At 47.0% G+C, this 12199-nt stretch overlaps 1 protein-coding gene across 1 annotated transcript; it reads left to right on the top strand.

The window, feature by feature from the left end:
* Positions 1-3233: 3233 nt before the first annotated feature.
* On the top strand, positions 3234-5703 carry NHLH2 (nescient helix-loop-helix 2). Its single transcript, XM_040999180.1, has 2 exons — positions 3234-3743; positions 5288-5703. Exon 2 carries the CDS (start codon positions 5296-5298, stop codon positions 5701-5703), a length of 408 nt encoding a protein of 135 aa, XP_040855114.1. The 5' UTR covers positions 3234-3743; positions 5288-5295.
* The last annotated feature ends 6496 nt before the right edge of the window (positions 5704-12199 follow it).

The following is a 12199-nucleotide window of genomic DNA, read 5'->3' as shown; positions in this document are numbered from 1 at the left end:
AATCATTGGATGGAAGATCTTCCTCTCTGTCTCTCCTCTCTGTATATCCGCCTTTCCAATAAAAAAAAATAAAAATAAATGTTAAAAAAAAGAATAATTTTTTAAAAACTGAATTCTAGAAAGTAAGTTCCAACTGGCACATGTTCACATAGCTAAGACACTACAGAACAAGGAAGTACGGCTTTTTACATCACTGCTTATAATCTCCCCACTGACTTGATAATGCATTTAATATCACTCCTGTATTCCACAATGTCCTTATTTGTATGGTGCTTAGTATTTCATCAAATCTTTTCACATATGCTGAGTCTCATCACAAACCTGTAGAAAGGGACCAGGCAATTAACCCCACTTTCACAGGAAAATAAATACATACACTTGGAAGGGAGAGTATCTTTTGATGAAAGTGCTTCTTTGTTACAAATATCCTGGAACCTCCGTTCACAGGGAGTCATTCCCCACAGATGAGCTGGCTCTGTACAATGCATCAAGGTCAGGCACATCCGGGTTCTGGGGATACAGACCACAGTTTCCTGCTGGAAGAGAAGCAGGTGTGGATTCGCAGCATAGATCATGTACTCTCTAAGAGGACCCCCAAGGAGGACTTAGGGAGCACAGCCACTGTGCCAAGGAGGTCTTAGGGAAGGCTCAAGGCAGGAGGAGAGGAAGGTTTCCTGAGAGAATGCACATGTGTGGGTGAAAATCCGAGTTTGTGTATGATGCAGTCTCCATGAATCTGAATGTCAACATGTTGACACAGCCTTACTCATATTAAGTCTTAATTTATGAACACACTGCTGTTGTTGTGGAATGCGTAAGCCAGAACATGAGAAATAATTTGTCTGCTCACACACATGTCAAATAGAATGGATTTTTTTATATGCACCTTCCTATCCCAAACCTCCCCTCATCACCAGAACAGCCAGAGACACCTGCCCTTCTCACTCTGCTGCTGCCCAGCCTAGAGCCACGAGAGTAGGTCTCCTCTGGTCTTTGGACTTGGCCTTCTGAAAGTGCAGTGGTCTAAGAGAGCAAACCAGCTTGTATGAGAGATGGAAGGTAGGAGTGCCTGCAGTGCATGTATGTGTACACACTTCCAGTTGTGCATGAATGCCTGGTGTTGGCTGCTCCCCACCAGATTGGGAAAACCTCCCTTCTTCTTTTACCTTCACCATCTTGGGCAGTTTGTCCACTCACCTTCTCCTGTGGCCACCTGCGTGAGGCCGGCTGCTATCTCCATTTCCATGTCCTGGGGATGTTTACCATCCAGGGCTTTGTGGGAGCTGGCAATGTCCATGTGGAGAAGTGATGGTCTGATATTCTTTGGAGGCATAGCCTCCTCTCTCCTAGGAATCTCCCCGAGGAAGAAAAAGTCATCCAAAGGCAAGCAGGATTTGTGGCAGCCAGAAGGAAACCACCTTATCCTTCTCCCTTGTATTTTGGGCAAAATTGGAAGGAGGTAAGGTGAGGCTCCATCTTTCCACTAATGTTTCCCACCAGACTGGGGAGGTGGGGAGTATGGCTAGAATATTCTTTTATTCCAGGCCTGGTATGGTAGCCTAACGGCTAAAGTCCTCACTTTAAACATGCTGGGAACCCATATGGGTGCCGGTTCTAATCCCAGCAGCTCTGCTTCCCATCCAGCTCCCTGTCTGTGGCCTGGGAAAGCAGTCAAGGATGGCCCCATACCTGGGGATCTTGCACCCATGTCGGAGACCTGGAAGTTCCTGGTTCCTGGCTTCAGATTGGTGCAGCTCCTGCCATTGCAGTCACTTGGTGAGTGAATCATCGGACAGAAGATATTCCTCTCTGTTTCTCCTCCTCTCTGCGTACTTGAGTTTGCAATAAAAATGAAATACATCTTAAGAAAGAATATTCTTTTATTCCATTTGTCTGAATAATGGCAAAGTTCAAAATCATCACAAATAATATACAATTGATGGGGACTAACAGTATCTCTATACAGTGGCACTGAACTGTCCCCCCTGGTACAAGGCATACAGGACTGTGGGGTCACCAAAGGCAAAGGCATAATGAGCTGAAATATGCTTGTTATCTGTGAATTATTTCCATCCCAGCCCACTTCACTAAATGCATTTACATGTTAAGATGAGCAAGAATGAAGCAAATATTCTACACACATGGCGTGTCCTATTTTAACTTCAATGAATGAGTTGGCGAGGAGGAAAACAAACATATTCAGAACAATAGCTAGATTCTGTCCCTAGATCCAATGACTTAACTTATCCTATTAAGAGGTTTTTTATCATCTGTGGATAAGTAGGTCTCACAGTAAGAAATGTCTCAAAAATATTAATACACTTAATCAATGTTTCTTTCAGTATCTTCTAAAAGTAAATTGTCTCTAATAAACATCAACCCTTTCCTATTTGAACACTTTACACTCACTGTAGCATCTTAAATGGTATTTATTTCCATGTTCTGGACACAAATAATTTCCTAAACATTAAGGAATGGGTGCTGATTTTGTAATACGCCATGGGATTTTTTTTTCCATAGTCAGTATGCATAATTTATTTTTGCTTAAACGCTGCATCAATAATATGAGAAAGAGGCATAGCCTGCTTACGGCTAGAGAGTCTGTTTAGAAGCTAAGGTTTCGAACATTGCTTGCTCTCAACTGTTATATTTTATGGCACAGATTCAGTGGGAATCTGATCTGCTAAAATATTTGGGCTGTGAAAACTCCCACACTGTGACAGATGTCAAGTCCAATTAAGTGACTCATGTCCAGGTTTCTGTCCAATAGGATTTCCCATTAAATATCAATTTAGGGGGAAAAATTCCATCCCCCTTCTTAAGCCTTTATCTCTTCCACCATCTCCAGGCTGAATCAATTGGTAGCAGAAGAGCCAGGAAGTGAGCGCGCATCCCTGCCTGCTTGCCCTGGCTCTCCTACCCTCCTTCCCTCATTCTCTGCTTGCTTCTCACTGTTCCTCCAGGAGACGTTCACTTTCACCAACCTTTCTCCAATCCTCTGGCTATATAGATTTTTCTACAAGGTAAAAGGAGGAGGGGGAGGCTGTGGGAGCTGCCAGCAAGCCTTGAAAAGACTTCGAAACTGGCAAATGGGTATCTGTTTATGCAACCTTCAAGTAATTGGAGGGGAAGCAGAAAAGACAGCCCCAGCTCCGATGTACAGTGTTGTGTTCCCGAGGAACTGGGAGATATCAGCTGAACAAAGCCTTATCTAAAAAAAAAAAAAAAAAATCACTTCTGAGCAAGATTACATCTGTGCTCTGCGCTTCCCACTTTCTGTTCAGCTGCGCTAAGGGGAAGGAGTCCTCCAGGAGCGGAATCCGATCTTAACCATCGCTGCTATTGATTATTCCGCTGTTAGAAAGTGGAGGAATCAGCCCTTTGATGCAATCTTGTTTATCTCTGCATCTCTTTTGTTATTTATAGAGACCTGGAAGAGGAGGGAAAGAGGGCCCGCGACTTTTCAACACATCATTTTAAAAAGCCGACAACGAATCTCTGGAAATGTCTACTAACAATTAAAAGGAAAAGGCATTTTTCACCAGCGAAATCAGTGGACAATCGCTTCTTCTCGTTCACATCCCGAGATATTATCGACCCTCGCTTTGGGCACCGGCGAGATGACAGCTGCTTTTTCATTTGTGAATGTAAGAAACAGTTGCTGCTTTTAACATTTTCCCAGTATTTCACCTTTCTGGAATTTGAAAGATTGGAGACCAGATTATCGAAAAGGCTTTTGCAAGGTAAGAACTCCTTTAAATCATTCCTTGGGGCTTGAAACTCTGTCGGCGTATTCAGACCGCACTGATAGTTGCTTGTCAGTCCTTAGCTAAAACAATACGGTGCACACGCTGCGGGCTATTGATGAATATATATACATAATGTTTGGAGGAGATTGTAACGTGCTTGGAGGGCAGCCAGGAACTTCCCGCCCCAACCACAAATACATCCTGGCTTATTTTGATATTCCACCACTGGCTCGTTTATTTTCGTCCCCGCAAGCCGACTGCGTGGTGCAAGTTGTTCTACTTAAAGACCTTACTGGAGAAGAGCCCGCAGGGAGTCTCAAGCAGTTGGCTTGGACAGTTTGTTGTTATTTTGCCTTAAAGAACCAGCCCCCCACCCCCACCCCCGTCTCCACCTGCACAAGGCTGAAGGCTGCGATCGCACAATCCCTGGCTTTTGTTTCGTGACTAGCAAAGCCCTCCGACACCTCGCCCACGCAGGTTGCTGCGTCTGCCTGGAGTGGAGAGCCCGGGATCCCGCGGGCGATGCGCGCCTCCGGCCCAGAGGCCTTTACTCTGCCTTTACCGCCCGCCCCTACTAGCAGTCCTAAGGCTTCGCAGCCCAGCATTTCCCAGCAAGGCGCGAGTAGGGGGAGCCGGCCGTCCAGGCGCCCGTGAGAAAGCGGGCAGACGGTCGGCTTCTCTGCAGGATCTTCGGGAACCGTGGAGGCGCACACGCTTGGCCTCCGTCTGGCTTGCCCGGGAGCAGCCGCTTGTGCTGGGCAGCGCCCGAGCAACTCCACGGACTCAGCCTCCGCCCGTGCCCGGATCTCCCGGCCACCGCCCTTTGTGTCCTTTGCCCTCCCGCGCCATCCTCCACCGCAGCTCCCAGCGCCAGTCTTTCCTCCCCCCCGCAAGGCGGTAGACAGGCTGCTGGGCATTGTCTTAGCCCACGCCGCCGCATCCCCAGGTCCCTTAAGTGTGCGGCCGTCTGCGTGACAGATGGTGCTCCGGGAGCCTGCAAGGGCGCAGGAGTCAATTTTCCTTTGAAAGGCTCCTCCGCGAGTCTGGTCGTTCTTTAGGATTTTGAATTTCGGGGAAACCTCGGGCTCGCCGCTTGCGCTCCGTGTAGCCCAGTGCCTGCGCCCCGTGGCCCCCGGGCAGCTTCGCCTGAGGCCCTCGGGGCGCAAAGCCTACAGTCGGCGTCTCCTCGCTCCCGAGTGGGTCGTTGGGGATGCTTCGTTTGCTCGGGAAGAGGACGGATCGAGGACAGCGCATCTGTTAATCAGCTGCAGAAGGCACACAAACACGCAGCAGCGGCTCTCACGCCGTCCGCCAGGCTCAGGAACAGGCAGGGGGGTCGGGGCGGGATGCGGCCGAGGTCAGGCTTAGGCGCCATCGGCCGCTGCGGTACGGGGGATGGAGGGGCGCGGAGGATGCCTGGATGCGCGCGGACTGCAGTCTGTCGCTGTGGGCTCTTGCCCACCGCCCCACGTCAAGGAAGAGCTCCCATCCCCTTTCTTCGATTCCTTTCACCGATTGATTCTCTGACTTCCCCTCAGCCTCCAAAATGATGCTGAGTCCGGACCAAGCCGCCGACTCGGACCACCCCAGCTCGGCGCACTCGGACCCGGAGTCGCTTGGCGGTGCGGACGCCAAGGTGCTGGGCAGCGTATCGGATCTGGAGCCGGTGGAGGAGGTCGAGGGCGAAGGCAAGGGCGGCAGCCGAGCCGCACTCTACCCGCACCCGCAGCAGCTGAGCCGCGAGGAGAAGCGTCGCCGGCGGCGCGCCACGGCCAAGTACCGCTCGGCCCACGCCACCCGCGAGCGCATCCGCGTGGAGGCCTTCAACCTGGCCTTCGCCGAGCTGCGCAAGCTGCTGCCCACGCTGCCCCCGGACAAGAAGCTCTCCAAGATAGAGATCCTGCGTCTGGCCATCTGCTACATCTCTTATCTCAACCACGTCCTGGACGTGTAGGGCCGGGGGGCCAGGGAGGGAGGCCGCCTGTCTCCACGTCCCGAGGCGGCCCCCGGGGAGGTGACGGAGACGGCGATCCAGCGGGGCGGCGGGCGCGACAGACTTGGATGGAGGAAAAAGGTGGCCGCCACCTGTTCTCCCGGGGCTCAGCGGGCGGCTAGGGATAGCCTTCTGCGGGGCCCAGCGGTCCGGCCGGCTGCAGAGCCTTAGGTGGGGAAAGACCTCCGGGGCTGGGAGAAGCTCTGGCGAGTCCCGTCCGAGTGTTGCAGGCCTAAAAGGCTTGTTGCTTTAACCTGGTGGATGGAGACTGTGAGAAGCTGTGCGACGTTTTTTTCTAAACGACAAATCACCCCTTTTGGGGAAGGAGGGAATCTCTGTATAGGGAGATTCAGGCACAGAAGGGTTGCAGGAGGAAACTTTGAGCCCCGCTGTGAAAAGTAAGATTATGTTAACGTCCAAATAGAATCCACCCTGAATATTCGGTAAGGATAAAAAAAAAAAATGATACACCGAGAACAAACTCGTTGTGGAAGGCTCTGAGCTGGGTAAGGTTTTCAACCCACATAGAACACTATTGTGGACAGGAACACCCATATTTAAATGAAATCTTAATTGCTTTTTCAGGCGAAGTGCCCCTTTATATATCCAAAAACGTCTATTTGTGACCTTAAATATGTGGACCCATAGGTGCAGTTAGAAAAAGACAACCTATTTTTATTTATGTTAGAAGAGTAGAGTATTTTTTTCAAGACGTTTATTTTTCAGAGTGGTGATAATTTTACTTTGGATACTCTGTGCCAAGTTATTTATAGTCGAGTGTTTACACTATTTCCTGTGGAATAATTATGTCGAACTTTTTATGTGTTTGTTCAGATTACTCCGTGGTCTTTTCTTTCTGCTCTGATTATATTGCACTTGTATAACACATCCCCCACTTCCCCCCGTTTCTAAACATATTTTCTCTATTAAGATGTTTGTTCTTGGAAGGTTCCTTTTTCTGTTGTGAGGTCAGCAACACTAGCACTTCACTACTACAGTTTTTTAAAAAGTAAGTGTTGTTATTCGTAGTTCTGTCTGAAAAGTACTTTAAACCATTTATAAGGAGAGTAGTTTCTTTGTGTGTGTGTATGTGTGCGTGTGTATGTGTGAGATGTTTGTGCGTGGAATGATTTTAGGAAATCAAGTTATTTTCCTAAAAAATAAATCAGAACTACTTTCCTCTGTGACAACCAAAAAGCAAAGTCTATAACCTGATACTAGTTCATGTTCTCAGCTGTGAAACTCTTAAAGCAAGGAGTGTGTTTTAGAGACAAGGAAAAAAAAAAAACACATCTGCTATCCAAAGATTTTAGTGTTTTCAGGGTTTTTTTGTGTCTCTGTTGCTTTATATAATGCAATATTTTGTAGTGAAAAATAGATATAATCTGGTTTCTATCTAACAAGTTTTTCATATCTCATGAATGGTGCGCTGTTTTGCATATAAATAAAAGTATTGAATGAATTCCTTGTCTTGACTTTAAACCTGCTCTCTAAAAATGATGGACATGCAGGCCAAGTGTGAAACGTATTTATGGACTCAATTCCTTACAAAGGAAAGAGTAAAGCAAAACAAAAATTAAATCCTAACATAAACATATTTGTGAATTGGGCTAATTGATGCTGTTCCTGTATTTAGACATGGGTCAGCCTGTAAACAGTGGTCTCATGTATGTTGGGGACATATATCATGCCATTCTTACTTGAATCATAGATTCTTCGGCTCTGAAAGGGAACTTAGCAACTGTCTAACTGAGCCTCTTCAAGACAGGGGCGCAAGAAGTGACCTGTATGAAGCCTCACAACTACCTAAAGGCAAGGAGGAGACCTCAGATATGACAGCTCTCAATCCTAAAGTCCTTTATTAAGATAAGCAGTTGGCTACTGTAAAGACACTCAAATATTTAATCAGTGCATAGATTCAGGACATAACACCTGAAAGCGAAACAACAAAACGAGCCCAGGTTGAACTTGAGACAGGAGGACTGACAGCTAGAGAAACCTATGGCTACTTATAAAAATGCTAACTGTTCTGCCTACCAGCAGAAGATGTAAATAACTTTAAAACTGCAAAACATATACAGGGTATTAAAATCCATTAATCTGTTTTAAACCAAAGTCTGGGTTTCAAGTAAATGCAATCGTGTGGGTACTTGGTTTTATGTATATAGAATGTCTCCTGGATTGCAAGTATTTTTCCTTATTCATCCGGGCATCCCATAGAGTCATAGTTACCCAGCAGGTCGAACTTCATACCCTTTACCTGGAGGTGTGGAGAAAAAAATATTCCTTAGGACATGAGAGAAAAAATATTTCACCTCCCTTGTCCTTGTGTCAGGCCAACATCTCGACCACCACAGCAGCGGTTACTCTCAACCTACAGACACCTGTGTCTTGGACACTGTGTGTCTGGAGGGCTCCTCACCCCTGGGAAGTGAGGAGAGATGACAATTTCTTGTTTTCATAGCACTTCTGTACTATATGACAGATAGTATGACAGAAAAATTGGCTCTACTCTCATGTCCAGGAAGTAAAGTCAACTTTTAACTCTTGAACACTGAGGGGTCTCCTTTGCTAGCTGTATGAGCCTGACTTACAACCAATCAGCACAGAGAGAACTGCCAGTCGATCTGCGTACACAAAGGACCCTAGCCTTGGAATTGGACAGAAAGCAGCATCCTTCCCCAACAACTGAGCCCATGTCACCTCAAAGGGGATACACTGACACCCTCCAAAGAGATATAAAGCCCCAGGACGCTCTGCTGGACCCAAAGGTGCCTGTTTTATCCCTTGAAGGCAGCCTGGACTTGGTGATGATTCACTCAGTGACGAATGATGATGGTGAGCATCCATTCTTACATTCCACAGTCAGTGATGGAAGACTTTTCATGTGCCGCTCATTGTTCTAGATGCTAAACAGGTAGTAATATATGCAGCAGTCCACTGGAGGAGAGCAGTGCACTGGTAAAAAATACCAAACAATACTTAATTTTTAGCTAACACTGGCTGCCACAAAGAAGAATAAAGCAAGATAAGGAGCTAGGGCATGGCACCTGGAGCTGCTTGCTGGTGGGAGGTGGGATTTTACAGAAGACCTCCCCAAAGTGGTACCTTGGGTACAGACTTATATGCACGGTGGCTGCCAATGCACTTTCCTTGCTTCTCCTTCCTTATTCACATGTCCTGAATGTTCGTGACAACACATGCCTCACGCAGACAGCTCATCTTTCCCCACCTGGTCCCAACCTCCTCCTTCTCTCCCAGCTTGGTCACTCCCTAGACTGACCAGGGTCTTACTTCCTCCTGTCACAATTTTAAAGTTATTCTGCTAGCTGCCATGAGCTGCTAACAACTTGCCAGGATCCTACCACTCAGCAGGTGAGGCCACTCGTGCTAAGTATGTCCCTGATCAGTTTCCTCACTTCTACCACTGCCTGGGAGTTCCTGGGAAGCAATGGGCAAAAGTTTTGGGTGTAGAAACCTTTCTTTCCAAGAAAGAAGGCAAGGGAAGGAAAGCGGCTACAGAAGGTGGAGTGGAGTGGGAAGGCAGAGCTGACTGAGAAGGCAGAAAGTGACTTTGGAGATTAAATGAGAGTGACAGGCTCTGTCTGACAGGGTTTACTTCTTGTAAGTAATGGTAAGTACACTAAGAGTTCACATGGTGGGGTTGGTTCAGGAGTGTAGTAAGCTAATACTTCACCTGAGGCAAGCCCATATAAAAGTGGGTTGTGTCCCAGCTGCTCCTCTTCCCATCCAGCACCCTGCTTATAACCTGGGAAAGCTGACAAGGATGGCCTTGGAACTCTGCACATTGGGTAGCCAAGAATCTCCTGGCTCTTGGTTTCAGACCAGCTGAGCTGTGGCCATTGTAGCCATTTGGGGAGTTAACCAGCAAGAGATTTCTGTAATACATCTCTTTTACTCTGTAAAAAACTGCCTTCCCAATAGGAATGAATAAGTCTTTTTTTAAAAAGAGCTATCATGTTGAATGTGTATTTCAGTTAAGTGCTGTACATGCACTGTCGTGTGTGCTTCCCACAGCACCCCAGTGAGATGGGTACTTTTCTCATCTCCATGAAACACAGGAAGAAAATGAAGCTTGCAAAAAGAAATAACAGGTCTGTGTTGTGGCACAGAGGATTAAGTTGCAGTCTGTGCTGTCCCCTTGATGCCCTGGACCCTGGGACAACACCACCTCCGATCAAGCTCCCTGAGAAGATGGCCCATGTACTTGAAATCCTGCCACCCATGTGGGCATTTCAGGTTCCTGGTTTCAGTCTAGATCAGCCCTGGCCATTGCGGTCGTTTGCAGAACAAATCAGCAGATGGAAGGTCTGTATTTCTCCTTCTTTGTCACTCTGTTTTTGCAAATAAAGAAAGAATTAAAAGGAAACTTTCCCAGGGTCATAACTGGCTGTTCATCAAAATTGTCTGTCCCCATCCATCACTTTCTACAGATGTCCTATGTGTTAGGGTAGCCATGCCATGCACAGAGCTTATGCTTGGCCTCCTAATTGCCTATCTCCCTCCAGAAGTTCAGCGGATGCCTACAGGAGGAGCCTGCACAGGGCTATCAAGCTAAGGGGGCAAGCAAAGACCAAAGCTGAGCCTGAGTTGTTTGCCAAGTTAGGTGTGTAATTTGGCATGGGGGGCTATCTGGCTATCTGGAATTGCATCACATTAAAAAAAAGTTTATTTGAGATGCAGAGAGAGAGAGAGGAGAGATGTGTAGCTCCTACCTGCTGGTTCTTTCCCCAAATGTTGGCAGTAGCTGAGGCTGGGCCAGATCAAAGTTGGGAGCAAGGGACTCAATCCCGATCTCCCACATGGCAGGACCCACCCAGACGCTCTCTATGGGACATGGCATATTAATTGTGTATCAAACACTTGTGCCAGAAGAGGGGCACTGTCTACCCCATAAGAAAATCCTTCTGGGTGGCAGCAGTCCTTGGCTACTCCTTCTTGAAGGAGAATGGGAGTTAACCCGGTACTGCCCACAGTCCTGCTACTCAGGGCCGCATGGGCAAGGCTGGCTTCTCAGCCTCTTGAACTCCTGCCCTCCTGTAAATCCTAGCCTGTTCTCATTCTGCCCTTATAGCTGTCTTTTAAAATTAGCATGTCAGTCTTCTGTTTTTTAAAGCCTCATTGGCCTATTTAAAAATGAGATGAAGTCCTTGAGGCAGGCATAGAAATCTTCCAGTATCTTCTTTAGGACAAGCTTGCTAGAGCTATCTTTAGCCATTCTTCTTGAGATAGTCCTGCCCAATCCCCAATCCCCTTCCTCTCACTTCCGCAGAGAAGCCTGGGCCCTTGCATAGACCTTCCTTATTTTGGAAAGTTCTCTTCCAACCTTATTCGATACCCAGAAAATTCTAGTTATTCTACTTTACTCAAAAGTAGCTCTCTAGGGTCCAGGTGGTAGCCAAGTGCTAAAGTCCTCACCTTGCAGACGCTGGGATTCCATATGGGCATCAGTTCTAGTCCTGGCTGCTCCACTTATCTTCTGGCTCCCACTTTGTGGCCTTGGGACCCTGTACCCACATCGGAGATTCAGAAGAAGCTCCTGGCTTCTGCCTTCGGATCAAATCAGCTCTGTTGTGGCTTACGAAGCAGACCAGCAGATAGATGGAAGATCTTACTTTCTTTCTCTCCTTCTCTCTAGAAATCTGACTTTCTAGGCCCGGTGTGGTGGCCTAGCAGCTAAAAGTCCTTGCTGTGAATGAGCCAGGATCCAATATGGGTGCCGGTTCTAATCATGGCAGCCCCACTTCCCATCCAGCTCCCTGCTTGTGGCCTGGAAGGGCAATCGAGAACGGCCCAAAGCCTTGGGACCCTGCACCCATGTGAGAGACCCAGAAGAAGTTCCTGGCTCCTGGCTTCATATCAGTACAGCTCTGGGAGTCAGTTGGGGAGTTAATTATCAATAGACAGAAGATCTTCCTGTCTGGCTCTCCTCCTCTCTGTATATCTGACTTTCCAATAAAAAGAAATAAACCTTAAAAAAAACTGACTTTCCAATAAAAATAAACTGTTTTTTTCAAAGTAGCAGTCTTCATTGTGTTTCTCCATTCCTTCAAGCAGCATTGGCTGTTTTGTTCCTTGAAACCCACATATGTTCATTGTTATATCAGGACTTTATCTTTTCCCAGAATTTTATCTTTCGCCATCTTTGTGTGTGAGTCTCAAAACTCTGGAGCCTGGTTCAGACCTAAATGTATGACAATAAGCTTGTCACTGTGTGTCTGTAAGCTTCCATTCACATATGAATTGGGTTGGATTATACACACACACACACACAATTCAGGTGTTAGGTTTGATGAAATAATCTATAGTGCTTACCAAAAAAGGAAAACAGTAAATGTTAAATAAACATGAGCTGTTACTTTTGCCTGTTATTTATAGGATGCATAGGAAGTTGCATAGAAGCTAAAACCAACTTTGATTCATGCGTTCATGATTG

Source organism: Ochotona curzoniae, unplaced genomic scaffold (genome assembly GCF_017591425.1).
Source record: "Ochotona curzoniae isolate NIBS_2020 unplaced genomic scaffold, NIBS_Ocur_1.0 scaffold_1037, whole genome shotgun sequence".
NCBI lineage: Eukaryota > Metazoa > Chordata > Mammalia > Lagomorpha > Ochotonidae > Ochotona > Ochotona curzoniae.
The sequence above is the reverse complement of the archived record's forward strand: the minus strand, read 5'-3'. Positions and strand labels throughout refer to the sequence as shown.

Coding starts and splice junctions, on each gene's coding strand:
- NHLH2 (XM_040999180.1), top strand. CDS start 5,296: ATGATGCTGAGTCCGGACCAAGCCGCCGACTCGGACCACCCCAGCTCG.